Consider the following 12,839-nt stretch of genomic DNA (forward strand, 5'->3'; position numbering starts at 1 on the left):
GAAGCCAGTGAGACGTGTTAGAGCATTATGGAGCAAGCTCCAAACCAGCCTTCGAAAAAGCCATAGTCTCTCCATTCCCCAAAGCGGGCAGGTTATTCCTTCATTCATTCAAGCCTATTGATTGGGTGCTTACTGTAACAGCACTGTACTAAGCGCTTGGGAGAGTCCAATACACCAATAAACATCAGAGATCCATTGATGGGTTTCTTCAGGGCAGAAATCGAAGAAACAGTCAGTTTCCACTGAATTGGTGCCTGATGCTTTTTCCCCCCTAAAGAAGCCCTCGGTGCAGGATGGAATAGTGACTAGAGCACAGGCCTGGGATCATAGGTTTTAATCCCGGCTCTGCCACTTGTCTGCTGTGTGACCTTGGGCAAGTCTCATCACTTCTCTGTGTCTCAGTTCCCTCATCTGCAAAATGGGGAGTGAGACTGTGAGCCCCAAGTGGGACAGGGACTGCGTCAGGATGCCACCCACGGAAAAATGCAAGGGAGCAGTGGGGCCCTGGGGTCACCCCCACACTTCATCAGACTCGACCTTTAAGGGAGTTACAACAGTCTTGGAGACGAGGGAAGAAAACGGACGGCTAGAAAGAGCCCCTCCAATGTGACCCCTGGCTTTGAAAAAGGTCAAATAAGCGTGGATTTAATAGGGAATCTTTTCTGCTACAGTGTTTGGCGGGGTTAATCAATCAATGGTACTTATGTAGTGCTTACTGTATGTGGGGCACTGCACTAAGGGCTTGGGAGAGCACGATACAACGGAGTTAACGGACACAATCCCTGGCCACAAGCTGAGAGTTGACAAGCAGCGAGGCCTATCGGACAGAGCACTGGGCTGGGAGTCAGGAGGACCTGGGTTCTAATCCTGGCTCTGCCACTTGTCTGCTGTATGACCTTGAGCAAGTCACTTCACTTCTTTGTCCCTCAGTGACCTCATCTGTAAAATGAGGATTAGCCCCAAGTGGGACAGGGACTGTGTCCAACCTTGTTATTTTGTATCCACCCTACAGCTTACTACAGTGTCTGGCCCATAGTAAGTGCTTAAATACCACAATTATTATTATTATCTAGATGGGAAGACTATTAATATACATAATTTACAGTTACGTACCTAAGTGCTGTGAGACTGAGGGTGGGGTGAACACCAAATGCCAAAAAGGTTCAGATCAAAGTGCGACGACAACACAGGAGGGAGAGGGAGTCGAGGAAAAGAGGGTTCGATCAGGGAAGGCTTTGAATGAAACTGGGGAAAAGGACACATCAGAAAAATGGTCCTCAAAGCCAAGGCAACTCTACTAAAAAGTCATCTCCAGTTTAAAAAAAAAACACACACACAATGGGACAATTGTTGGTGGGTTGCAGATATTATAATAATAATAATTTTGGTATTTATTAAGCACTTACTATGTGCCAGGCACTGTACTAGTCGCTGGGGGTAGATACAAGCAAATCAGGTTGGAAACAGTCCCTGTCCCCCATGGCACTCACAGCCGTTATAAAGTTGAGGTTACTGAGGCACAGAGAAGTGTGACTTGCCCACAGTCCCGGAACAGACAAGATCAGAGTCAGAATTAGAACCCAGGTCTTTCGGACCCCTAGGCCCGTCCTCTGTCCACTAGACCACGCTGCTTAGATGGCAATTCTGCCTTGGCAGGGGCAGGTGGGTGGAGTGAATCAGTAATTAGCCTGTGCCTGGCTCTTCATCATCTATGATACACTAAGGAAGAGCACATTCCCTCTAGACTGTGAGCTCCTTGCGGGCAGAGGACGGGTCTACCTCATCCGTACAATGGAGATTGAGACCATGAGCCCCTTGTGGGACAGGGACTGTGTCCAACCCCATTTACTTGTATCCACCCCAGCCCTTAGTACGGTGTCTGGCACCTAATAAGTGCTTAAAAAATACCATTACATAAGAACAGCATGTTCTTATTAGGTTGCTGTCCACAAGTCAGCATAATATTATTATTAAAAATAAATACCATCGGTTGATTGGCTGACGGAGCCAACCTCTGGAAAATTCCACTTCGTCCATCAACAACGGCGTACTGAGGCATCCAATTTGTACTTCCCAAGCGCTTAGTCCAGTGCTCCGCACACAGTAAGCGCTCAATAAATACGACTGAATGAATGAATTTTTAGCCAGAAGTTCTCCGCAGAATGTCTGGGCTTCACTGAGAAGAGAAAGCTGCCGATTTGGGGCAGATCGTTGGGTTCGGCCCCCTCCGTTTCTGCCCCATCTTGGCTGGGCCCCGGGATGGGGTGAGCTAGGCCAGCGACACCTAACCAGTTAGCGCTGCTTTGGACGGTCGGGGGGTAGAGAAAGATACAGCAGGAATGTTGGCATCCCACGGGAACACACTGGGCAAGAACACTAGGAAAGGGCCTGAGCCCAACACATTGTGCTGCTTCCTTTTAGGGCTCTAAAACAGAGGAGAGATCCTTTTGGGGAGGGACAATCAATCAATCAATCGTATTTATTGAGCGCTTACTGTGTGCAGAGCACTGTACTAAGCGCTTGGGAAGTACAAGTTGGCAACAGGAAGGAGTGCTTCCTTGGCACCCCCGAGATGACCCATGTTCATGTAAGACTTCTTTGACAAAGCAGCCTTCTCCAGGAGGAATGGATCATAAATAATAAATGATAATGGTATTTGTTAAGCTCTTACTACGTGTCATACATTGTACTAAGCAATATACGCCTGGCCCAGCCCTAAGAAGCTCCGAAGCTGAAACACTGCCTAAATGTGGAAATTTTCCTCATCTGGAAAGTGGGGATGAAGACTGGGAGCCCCCTGTGGGACAACAATATTACTCTATTTATTTATTTATTTATTTATAAATATTTACTTATTTTACTTGTACATATCTATTCTATTTGTTTTATTTTGTTAGTATGTTTGGTTTTGTTCTCTGTCTCCCCTTTTTAGACTGTGAGCCCACTGTTGGGTAGGGACTGTCTCTATACGTCGCCAATTTGTACTTCCCAAGCGCTTAGTACAGTGCTCTGCACATAGTAAGCGCTCAATAAATACGATTGATGATGATGATGATGATGATGATGATAAATGGTCATTTGGAAAGACTGTGCCTGGTTAGAATTATGCCAAGACGCAAAACACTTTTCCAATTCCAAAAAACACCACAAGCGTCGTGTCCAAAACGGCTCAAACGTCGGGATGAGGAGAGAGAAGGTCAGAGGAATCCATCCAGAGAACACAGTGGTTATTTCACTGCAGCCAACTCAGTCGCCCTAGTATCTCCCACAAGTCAGCTATGCCAAGCCCCCAAGATCCATTAACCTCCATCTCCTGACTGTGGAGCATGAACGGAAGGGAAATGTGTGTTCCTAAAGCACAAGGCGTTCCAGAAGATTTCATCAGATGCAAAAAGATCTCTTGGAGGGAGAAAAAAATAACAACTACTAAGTGCAAGCCAGAAAGTTGGAAACTGGGAAATCTAGTTTGAGGTATTAGTCAAGGAGGTGGGAAAAGAAGAAGAGGCCATTATAAATTATAGATTATAAATTATTTATGTTAATATTCATTCATTCAATCGTATTTATTGAGTGCTTACTGTGTGCAGAGCACTGACTAAGCACTTGTATCTGTCATTCCCTCTAGACTGTAAGGTTGTTGTGAGCAGGGAACATGTCTACCAACTCTGTTCCATTGTACTCTCCCAAGCACTTAGCACAGTGATCTGCACACAGTAAGTCCTCAATAAATACCACTGATGACAATGATAGTAATTAAGTATGGGAGGCACAGAGTTCATGGGGTGGGAGCGAGGCCATTCCAGAGGCAGGGATGCAAGAGAAAGGGGAACTCCAACAGGAAAGTCTTTAAGGAAATGAAAGGCCTGTCGGGGAAGCCAGCACAGTGAGGGTGGAGGTGGTGAAGGGTAGAGGAGAGAACTGAGGAAATCAGTTGAAGAAGCAGCACAGAGTTCATGGGGTGGGGGGGAGGCCATTCCAGAGGCAGGGATGCAAGAGAAAGGGGAACTCCAAAAGGAAAGTCTTTAAGGAAATGAAAGGCCTGTCGGGGAAGCCAGCACAGTGAGGGTGGAGGTGGTGAAGGGTAGAGGAGAGAACTGAGGAAATCAGTTGAAGAAGCAGCATGGCCTAGTGGAAAGAGCACTGGTCTGGGAATCAGAGGATGAGTTCTAATCCGGCTCTGCCAACTGCTTGCTATGTGACCTTGGGCAAGTCACAACTCTGTGCCTCACTTCCCTCAACTGTAAAATGGGGATTAAATACCTATTCTCCCTCCTATTTAAACTGTGAGCCCCACGTGAGACAGGGACTGTGTCCAACCTAATTAAGTTGTACCTACCTCAATGCTTAGAACAGTGCTTGATACCTGGTCAGCGCCTAACAAATACCGTAAAAAAAAATATGAAGGGATGGAGCGAGGAGTGTAGGGAAGTCCTACTACTTAAACAACATCCCCTCCAGGAAAGCCTTCCCACATTAATCACGCATCACCTCACTCTATTTTCCCTCCACCCGAGTCCATACCCCCTAAACAAACTCCCCCCACCCCCTTAGGTAAATAACTTTATACTTGGTCGCCTCCCCTTCCTGTAATTTATTTTACCGCCTGCCTCCCCAGTGAGACTGTAAGGTCCTTGAGTACTTGACTGTGTTCTCTCCAAACTCTACTCCTCATCTTCCCAGCCAAACCTTCTCCTCTTCCCAAATGTCCCAATCCTGTTGTCAACACCACCCTCCATCCCTGTCCTCGAGCCCACAATTTCATCATTGTCCTTGACTCTCCTCTGTCTCCTTCTACCGGCGTATTCAGTCGCCAAATCCTGTTAATTCTATCTTCACATCATCCTTAGGTCTGCACCCACCTCTCCATCCAAACTGCCACCATGATGGTCCAAGTACTTGGGGTTTTTTTTATTATTTTTCTTTATGGAATTTGTCAAGCACTTACCACGTGTCAGGCACTGTACTAAACGCTGGGAATAGACACAAGATTATTGGGTTGGCCACAGTCCGTGTCCCACCAGGGGCTCACCGTCTTAATCCCCATTTTACAAAGGAGGGAAATGAGGCCCAGGGAAGTGAAGTGACTTACCCAAGGTCACACAGCAGATAAATAGCGGAACCGGGATTAGAACCCAGGTACTAATCCTGTGCTCTATCCACTAGGCCAGTCTTCTTCTCTATGTAATATCCCAACTATCTCATGCCATATCCCCATTTAAGTACTGCCGCAGTCTCCCAGCTGACCTCCCTGCCTCTAACCTCTCTCTTTAAGCGCTTAGTACAGTGCTAAGCGCTTAGTACAGTGCTCTGCCCACAGTAAGCACTCAATAAATACGATTGATTGATTGATTCTGCAGTCCATATTTCACTCTGCTGCCCAGATCGTTCTTCTAAAAGATTGTCCCGAGAAGCAACGTGGCCTAGTGGAAAGAGCGTGTGCCTGGGATTCAGGGGTCCAGGGCTCCAATCGTGACTCTGCCACTTGCCTGTGTGACCTTAAGTAAAGCTTTTAACTCCTCTGTGCCTCAGTTTCCTCATCTATAAGACAGAGGTTCAATACACGTTCTCCCTCGTACTTAGACTGTGGGCTCCGTGTCTGATTACCCTGTATCTACACTAGCGCTGGGTACAGTGTGACACATAGTAAGCTCTTAAAGACCATATCCGCTCCACACTCCCAACAATTAATAATAATAATAATAATAATGGCATTCATTAAGCGCTTACTATGTGCAAAGCACTGTTCTAAGCGCTGGGGAGGATACAAGGTGATCAGGTTGTCCCATGGGGGGGGCTCACAGTCTTCATCCCCATTTTACAGATGAGGGAACTGAGGGGCAGAGAAGTTAAGTGACTTGCCCAAAGTCACACAGCTGATAAATGGCGGAGCTGGGATTTGAACCCATGACCTGACTCCAAAGCCCATGCTCTTTCCATTGAGCCACGCTGCTTCTCTAGCTTTAAGACACTTTAAATTAGCTTTCTGACCTGGGTTCTAATCCTACCTCTGCCACTTGTCTGCTGCGTGACGTTGGGCAAGCCACTTCATTTCTCTGCACCTCAGTTACCTCATGGGGATTAAGACTGTGAGCCCCATGTGGGGCAGAGACTGGGTCCAACCCAATTACCTTGTATTTACCCCAGCGCTTAGCGCAGTGCCTGGCTCATGGTAAGCGCTTAATAAATACCATTATTACCATTATTCATCTCCCACTACAACCCAGTCCACCCACTTCACTCCTCTTTGCCTTGATTTTGCTTCCCGCCGCCAACCCCTCCCTCCTACCGGGAATTCCATCCCACTTCAAATCCAACCACCATTCTCCCCTTCTTCAAAGCCCTACTGAAATACACTACCTCCTCCAGGAAGTCTTCCCCGACATCTCAGAGAAGCAGCGTGCCTCAGTGGAAAGAGCACGGGCTTTGGAGTTAGTCATCATGGGTTCGAATCCCGGCTCCACCACATGTCTGCTGTGTGACCTTGGGCAAGTCACTTAACTTCTCTGAGCCTCAGTTACCTCATCTGTAAAATGGGGATTAAGACGGTGAGCCCCATGTGGGACAAACTGATCACTTTGTAGCCCCCCCAGCGCTTAGAACAGTGCTTTGCACATAGTAAGCGCTTAACAAATGCCAACGTTATTATTATTATTATTATTATCTCCCCACCCTATTCTTGCTCCTTTTTGAATCACCTATGCTCTTAAATCGGTACCCCCTAAACACTCACCCATCCCTACAGCATTTATGTTCATGTCACTTAACTTCTCTGTGCCTCAGTTACCTCAATCTGTAAAATGGGGATTGACTGTGAGCCCTCCGTGGGACAACCTGATCACTCTGTAGCCTCCCCAGCACTTAGAACAGTGCTTTGCACATAAGTGCTTAATAAATACCATCATTATTATTATTATCCTTCTATTCTTTTGCTTCCCTACCTGTAATCTATTTTCATGTCTGTCTTTCCCACTAGACTACAAGTTCCTTGAGGGCCAGAATCATATCTACCAAATCTTTCGCAATCAATCAATGGCATTTATTGAGCACTTGCAGTGTGCAGAGCACTGTACTACGTGACTGGAAGAGTACAATGCAACAGAGGTGGGGGGTCACATTCCCCGCCCACCAGGAGCTAACAGAGAGACAGATATTACAGTAAGTTATGGATCTCGTAACTAAATGCTGAGGGTGGGGTGAATAAATATCAAGTTCAAAGGTGATGAAAGAATGAGAGGGAGTGGGGGAAATAAACACATAGTTGGGGAAGGCCTTTTGAAGATGTGATTTCAATAAGTCTTTGAAGCTGGAGTGGTGGTCTGTCATATATGAAGGGGAAGGGAATTCCAGGCCAGAAGGACATGAGTGAGGGGTCAGTGGTGTCAAAGACAAGATTGAGGTACAGTCAGTAGCAAAATGGAGGAGCAAAATGTGTGGGCTGGGTGGCTCAGTGGAAAGAGCCCGGGATTTGGAGTCACAGGTCACGGATTCAAATTCCGGCTCTGCCAGTTGTCAGCTGTGTGACTTTGGGCAAGTCACAACTTCTCCGTGCCTCATCTGTCAAATGGGGATTAAGACTGTGAGCCCCCCGTGGGACAATCTGATCACCTTGTAACTTCCCCGGGGCTTAGAACAGTGCTTTGCACATAGTAAGCGCTTAACAAATGCCATTATTATTATTATTATAGTAGACGGTCAATGGGGTAAAATAAGTGGGAGTGAGCTGACAGTGTTTTAAAGCCTCCGGGCTGGAGTTTCTGTTTGAAGCGGAGGTGGGTGGGCAACGCCTGGAGGTTTTTGAGGAGTGGGGAGACGAAGACTGAACTTTTTTTAGAAAAATGAGCAGGGCAGCAGAATGAAGTATGGACCGGAGAAGGAAGAGACAGGAGGCGGAGAGGTCAGCAAACAGTACAGCTGATGTGGTAATCAAGGCGGGACAGTTATTTATTACTCTATTTATTTATCTATTTTACTTGTACATATCTATTCCATTTATTTTATTTTGTTAGTATGTTTGGTTTTGTTCTCTGTCTTCCCCTTTTAGACTGTGAGCCCAATGTTGGGTAGGGACTGTCTCTATGTTGCCGATTTGTACTTCCCAAGTGCTTAGTACAGTGCTCTGCACACAGTAAGCGCTCAATAAATATGATTGATGATGATGATCAGCAGAGTAGCAGTTTGGATGGAGGGGAAAGGGAGGATTTTTAGCCACGTTGTGGGGGTAGAACCGACAGGATTTGATGACAGACTTCAATATGTGAGTTGAATGAGAAAGATGAACAGAGGATAATGCCAAGGTTCTAGGTTTGGGGGATAGGGAGAATAGTGGTGTTGCCTACGGCGATGGGAAAGTCAGGGGGGAGGATAGGGAGCATGCAGTAAGCACTCAATTAACACCAATCAATCAATCAATCGTATTTATTGAGCGCTTACTGTGTGCAGGGCACTGTACTAAGCGCTTGGGAAGTACAATTTGGCAACACCACTAAAGAAGGTCCAGGGGGAGGGGAGAGCAGAGGGACAAGGGGAACACCTTGCCCCTCTCCCAAAATTAGATCCACTCCCAGATCACTTGAAGAGGAAATCCTGAGGGAACAGAGTGGGAGGGGGCCAGGAGGCACAGCACTGTTAAAGCTTTGGACATTTGATATTCTCCCCCCAACCCTACGGCCCTCGTGTACATATCTTTAAATTATTATAAATTACTTATTTAATCGTATTAACGTCTGTCTCCCCCTCCAAACTGTAAACTCATCATGGGCAAGGAATGGGCCTGCTAATTCTACTGTACTGTTCTCTAAGTGCAAAGAACAGTGCTCCGTAGTAAGCGCTCCATAAATACCATTCACTGATTGATTAAAGTACTGTCTCCCCTTCTACACTGTAAACTCACTATGGGCTGGGAAAGTGTCTGCCAACTCCCCCCTTCTAGACTGTGAGCCCGCTGTTGGGTAGGGACCGTCTCTAGATGTTGCCAACTTGTACTTCCCAAGCGCTTAGTACAGTGCTCTGCACCCAGTAAGTGCTCAATAAATCTGACTGAATGAATGCAAGTGCTTGGTACAGTGCTCTAAGTGCTCAATAAATATAATTGATTGTTTGAGTGGTTCACCGGGGAGTCTCTGAGAAAGGACAACCAAGGATGGAGACGGAGGAACCCCAAACCCCCATCTCCCAGGGGTATCTGAGGGGAAGGACTGACAGGGAATTCTCAAAATCAATCAATCGTATTTATTGAGCGCTTACTATGTGCACAGCACTGTACTAAGCGCTTGGGAAGTACAAGTTGGCAACATATAGAGACAGTCCCTACCCAGCAGTGGGCTCACAGTCTAAAAAGGGGGAGACAGAGAACAAAACCAAACATACTAACAAAATAAAATAAATGGAATAGATATGTACAAGTAAAATAAATAGAGTAATAAATATGTACAAACATATATCCATATATACAGGTGCTGTGGGGAAGGGAAGGAGGTAAGATGGGGGGGGGTGGAGAGGGGGACGAGGGGGAGGAAAAGAAAAAGAAAAAGAAAAGAAAAGAAAAGAAAAGAAAGGAAAAGAAAAGAAAAGAAAAGAAAAGAAAAGAAAAGAAAAGAAAAGAAAAGAAAAAAGAAAAAAGTAACCTTAAAAGAGGTAAGAGGAAGGGTGACCCCCACTCTAGGGGCTTCTGAAGAGAAGGGGAGGAAGAGGGGAGAGTTGTGGAAGAGGGGGACACCCTGATAACCTTGTATTTCCCCGAGCGCTTAGAACAGTGCTTGGCACATAGTAAGCACTTAACAAATACCATCATTTTTATTATCAGAGAGGAGATATTAGGGAACCTCAAAACAGGCATGTAATCACCAATAGTATTTATTGAGTGCTTACTATGTGCAGAGCACTGTACTAAGTGCTTAAAAGAGTACCACAGATTTGTCTATATGTTGCCGATTTGTGCTTCCCAAGCGCTTAGTACAGTGCTCTGCACACAGTAAGCACTCAAGTGTACTTCTCAAGCGCTTAGTACAGTGCTCTGCACACAGTAAGCGCTCAATAAATATGATTGAATGAATGAATACGATTGAATGAATGAAGGGGCATGCCCGAAAACAGCTGGGGCACGAAAAAGTCCCACGAGGGGCAGGGCCTGTGTCCAACCCGATGAGCCTGAAACTACCCTAGTGCCTGGCACATAGTAAACGCTTAAGAAAATACTATTTTTTTTTTTAAAAAAAAAGGAAGGGTGGGAGACTTAGCCCCGGGACACCTAAGGGGGGCGAGGGGCAGGGGGCATCTAGAGATGGTCCCTACCCAACAGCGGGCTCACAGTCTAGAAGGGGGAGACAGGCAACAAAACATATTAACAAAATAAAATAAATAGAATAAATTGGCTATATATAGAGACGGCCCCTACCCAACAGCGGGCTCACAGTCTAGAAGGGGGAGACAGGCAACAAAACATAATAACAAAATAAAATAAATAGAATAAATTGGCAATATATAGAGACGGTCCCTACCCAACAGCGGGCTCACAGTCTAGAAGGGGTCATTCATTCACTCATTCAATCGTATTTATTGAGCGCTTACTGTGTGCAGAGCACTGGACTAAGCGCTTGGGAAGGACAAGTTGGCAACAGATACAGTCCCTACCCAACAGTGGGCTCATTCATTCATTCAATCGTATTTATTGAGCGCTTACTGTGTGCAGAGCACTGTACTAAGCGCTTGGGAAGGACAAGTTGGCAACATATAGAGACGGTCCCTGCCCAACAGCAGGCTCACAATCTAGAAGGGGTCATTCATTCCATCGTATTTATTGAGCGCCTACTGCGTGCAGAGCACTGGACTAAGCACTTGGGAAGTACAAGTTGGCAACATAGAGAGACGGTCCCTACCCGACAGCGGGCTCACTCATTCAGTGGTATTTATTGAGCGCTTACTGCGTGCTCCATTCATTCAATCGCACTTATTGAGCGCTTACTTTGTGCAGAGCACCGTACTAATCAATCAATCAATCAATCCATCGTATTTACTGAGCGCTTACTGTGTGCAGAGCACTGGACTAAGCGCTTGGGAAGTCCAAGTTGGCAACATATAGAGACAGTCCCTACCCAACAGTGGGCTCACAGTTTAAAAGCTTGGGAAGTCCAAGTTGGCAACCTCTAGGGACGGTCACAGCCTAGCACTATGAATTACCCATCAATCAATCAATCGTATTTATTGAGCGCTTACTGTGTGCGGAGCACTGGACTAAGCGCTTGGGAAGTCCAAGTTGGCAACATCTAGAGACAGTCCCTACCCAACAGCGGGCTCACAGTCTAAAAGCTTGGGAAGTCCAAGCTGGCAACCTCTAGGGACGGTCACAGCCTAGCACTCTGAACTATCCATCAATCAATCGTATTTATTGAGCGCTTACTGTGTGCGGAGCACTGGACTAAGCGCTTGGGAAGTCCAAGTTGGCAACATAGAGAGACAGTCCCTACCCAACAGTGGGCTCACAGTCTAAAAGCTTGGGAAGTCCAAGCTGGCAACCTCTAGGGACGGTCACAGCCTAGCACTATGAACTATCCATCAATCAATCAATCGTATTTATTGAGCGCTTACTGTGTGCGGAGCACTGGACTAAGCGCTTGGGAAGTCCAAGTTGGCAACATAGAGAGACAGTCCCTACCCCACAGCGGGCTCACAGTCTAAAAGGGGGAGACAAAACCAAACATGCTAACAAAATAAAATAAATGGAATAGATAGGTACAAGTGAAATAAATAGAGTAATAAATCTGTACAAACATATATACATAGATATAGAATATTCTCAAATCTATACAGGATTATATCAATATTCTCAATAATCAATCAATCACTATAATGATCAATCAATCAATCATACAATCAATCACAATGAATATGATTGTAAGGCACGCATGACTGTTACCTGTTTGTCCGGCACCCACTGGGGCTCGTCCAGCCCGAAGGGGCTCCCGAAGGCCCGGTGCTCGGGGACCATGCGGAGCCCGCTGGGCGAGCGGACCAGCTTTTTGGCGACCGGGCGGCAGGAGGCCATGACCGCCCGTCTGGGGCCCGCACGGTGACCGACGTCCGCCCCGCCCAATCAGCGCGCCCGCCCCGCCCCGCCCCGCCCAATCAGCACGCCTCCCAGCCCCGACCAATCAGCGCCCCCGCCCCGCCCAATCATCACGCCCCCCAGCCCCGACCAATCAGCGCCCCCTCCCCGCCCCGCCCCGACCAATCAGCGCGCCCCCCCAGCCCCGACCAATCAGCACCCTCACCTCCCCCTCCCGCCCGGCCCAATCCCCGACCGCCCTCGGCCCCTCCGCGCGTCCCGCCCGGGCGGGCCAATCAGCGAGGGGCCCGGCGGGCGGAGCCGGCTCTGATTGGAGGAGCGGCGGCGGCGGCGCGGGCGCTCATTGGACGGGCGGCGGTTGGCTGGGGAGCGGCCTGCCTCCACCCGGTGCGTTCAGTACAGTGCTCCGCACACAGTAAGCGCTCAATAAATACCGTTGCGAGCGGTTGGGGGCGGTGAGGGGGAGAGGACAGGTATAGACTGTGAGCACGCTGTTGGGTAGGGACCGTCTCTATATGTTGCCAACTTGTAATAATAATAATAATAAAAATAGCATTTATTAAGCGCTTACTATGTGCAAAGCACTGTTCTAAGCGCCGGGGAGGTTACAAGGTGATCAGGTTGTCCCATGGGGGGCTCACAGCCGTAATCCCCATTTTACAGATGAGGGAACTGAGGCCCAGAGAAGTGAAGTGGAGAAGCAGCGTGGCTCAGTGGAAAGAGCCCGGGCTTTGGAGTCGAAGGTCATGGGTTCGAATCCCTGCTCCACCAATTGTCA

At 47.4% G+C, this 12,839-nt stretch overlaps 1 protein-coding gene across 2 annotated transcripts in view; it reads right to left on the minus strand.

The window, feature by feature from the left end:
• The window catches only part of ZFYVE21 (zinc finger FYVE-type containing 21), a 60,721-nt gene extending 48,663 nt beyond the window's left edge, over positions 1-12,058 (minus strand). For both annotated transcript variants that reach the window (XM_038751265.1, XM_038751256.1), the window contains exon 1: positions 11,912-12,058. In XM_038751265.1, the coding sequence (XP_038607193.1) occupies positions 11,912-12,040 (129 nt within the window). In that variant the 5' untranslated portion in view covers positions 12,041-12,058. The remainder of the gene's footprint in view (positions 1-11,911) is intronic.
• Positions 12,059-12,839: the final 781 nt, after the last annotated feature.

The sequence above is a fragment of the Tachyglossus aculeatus genome, chromosome 1 (genome assembly GCF_015852505.1).
Source record: "Tachyglossus aculeatus isolate mTacAcu1 chromosome 1, mTacAcu1.pri, whole genome shotgun sequence".
Classification (NCBI taxonomy): Eukaryota; Metazoa; Chordata; class Mammalia; order Monotremata; family Tachyglossidae; genus Tachyglossus; species Tachyglossus aculeatus.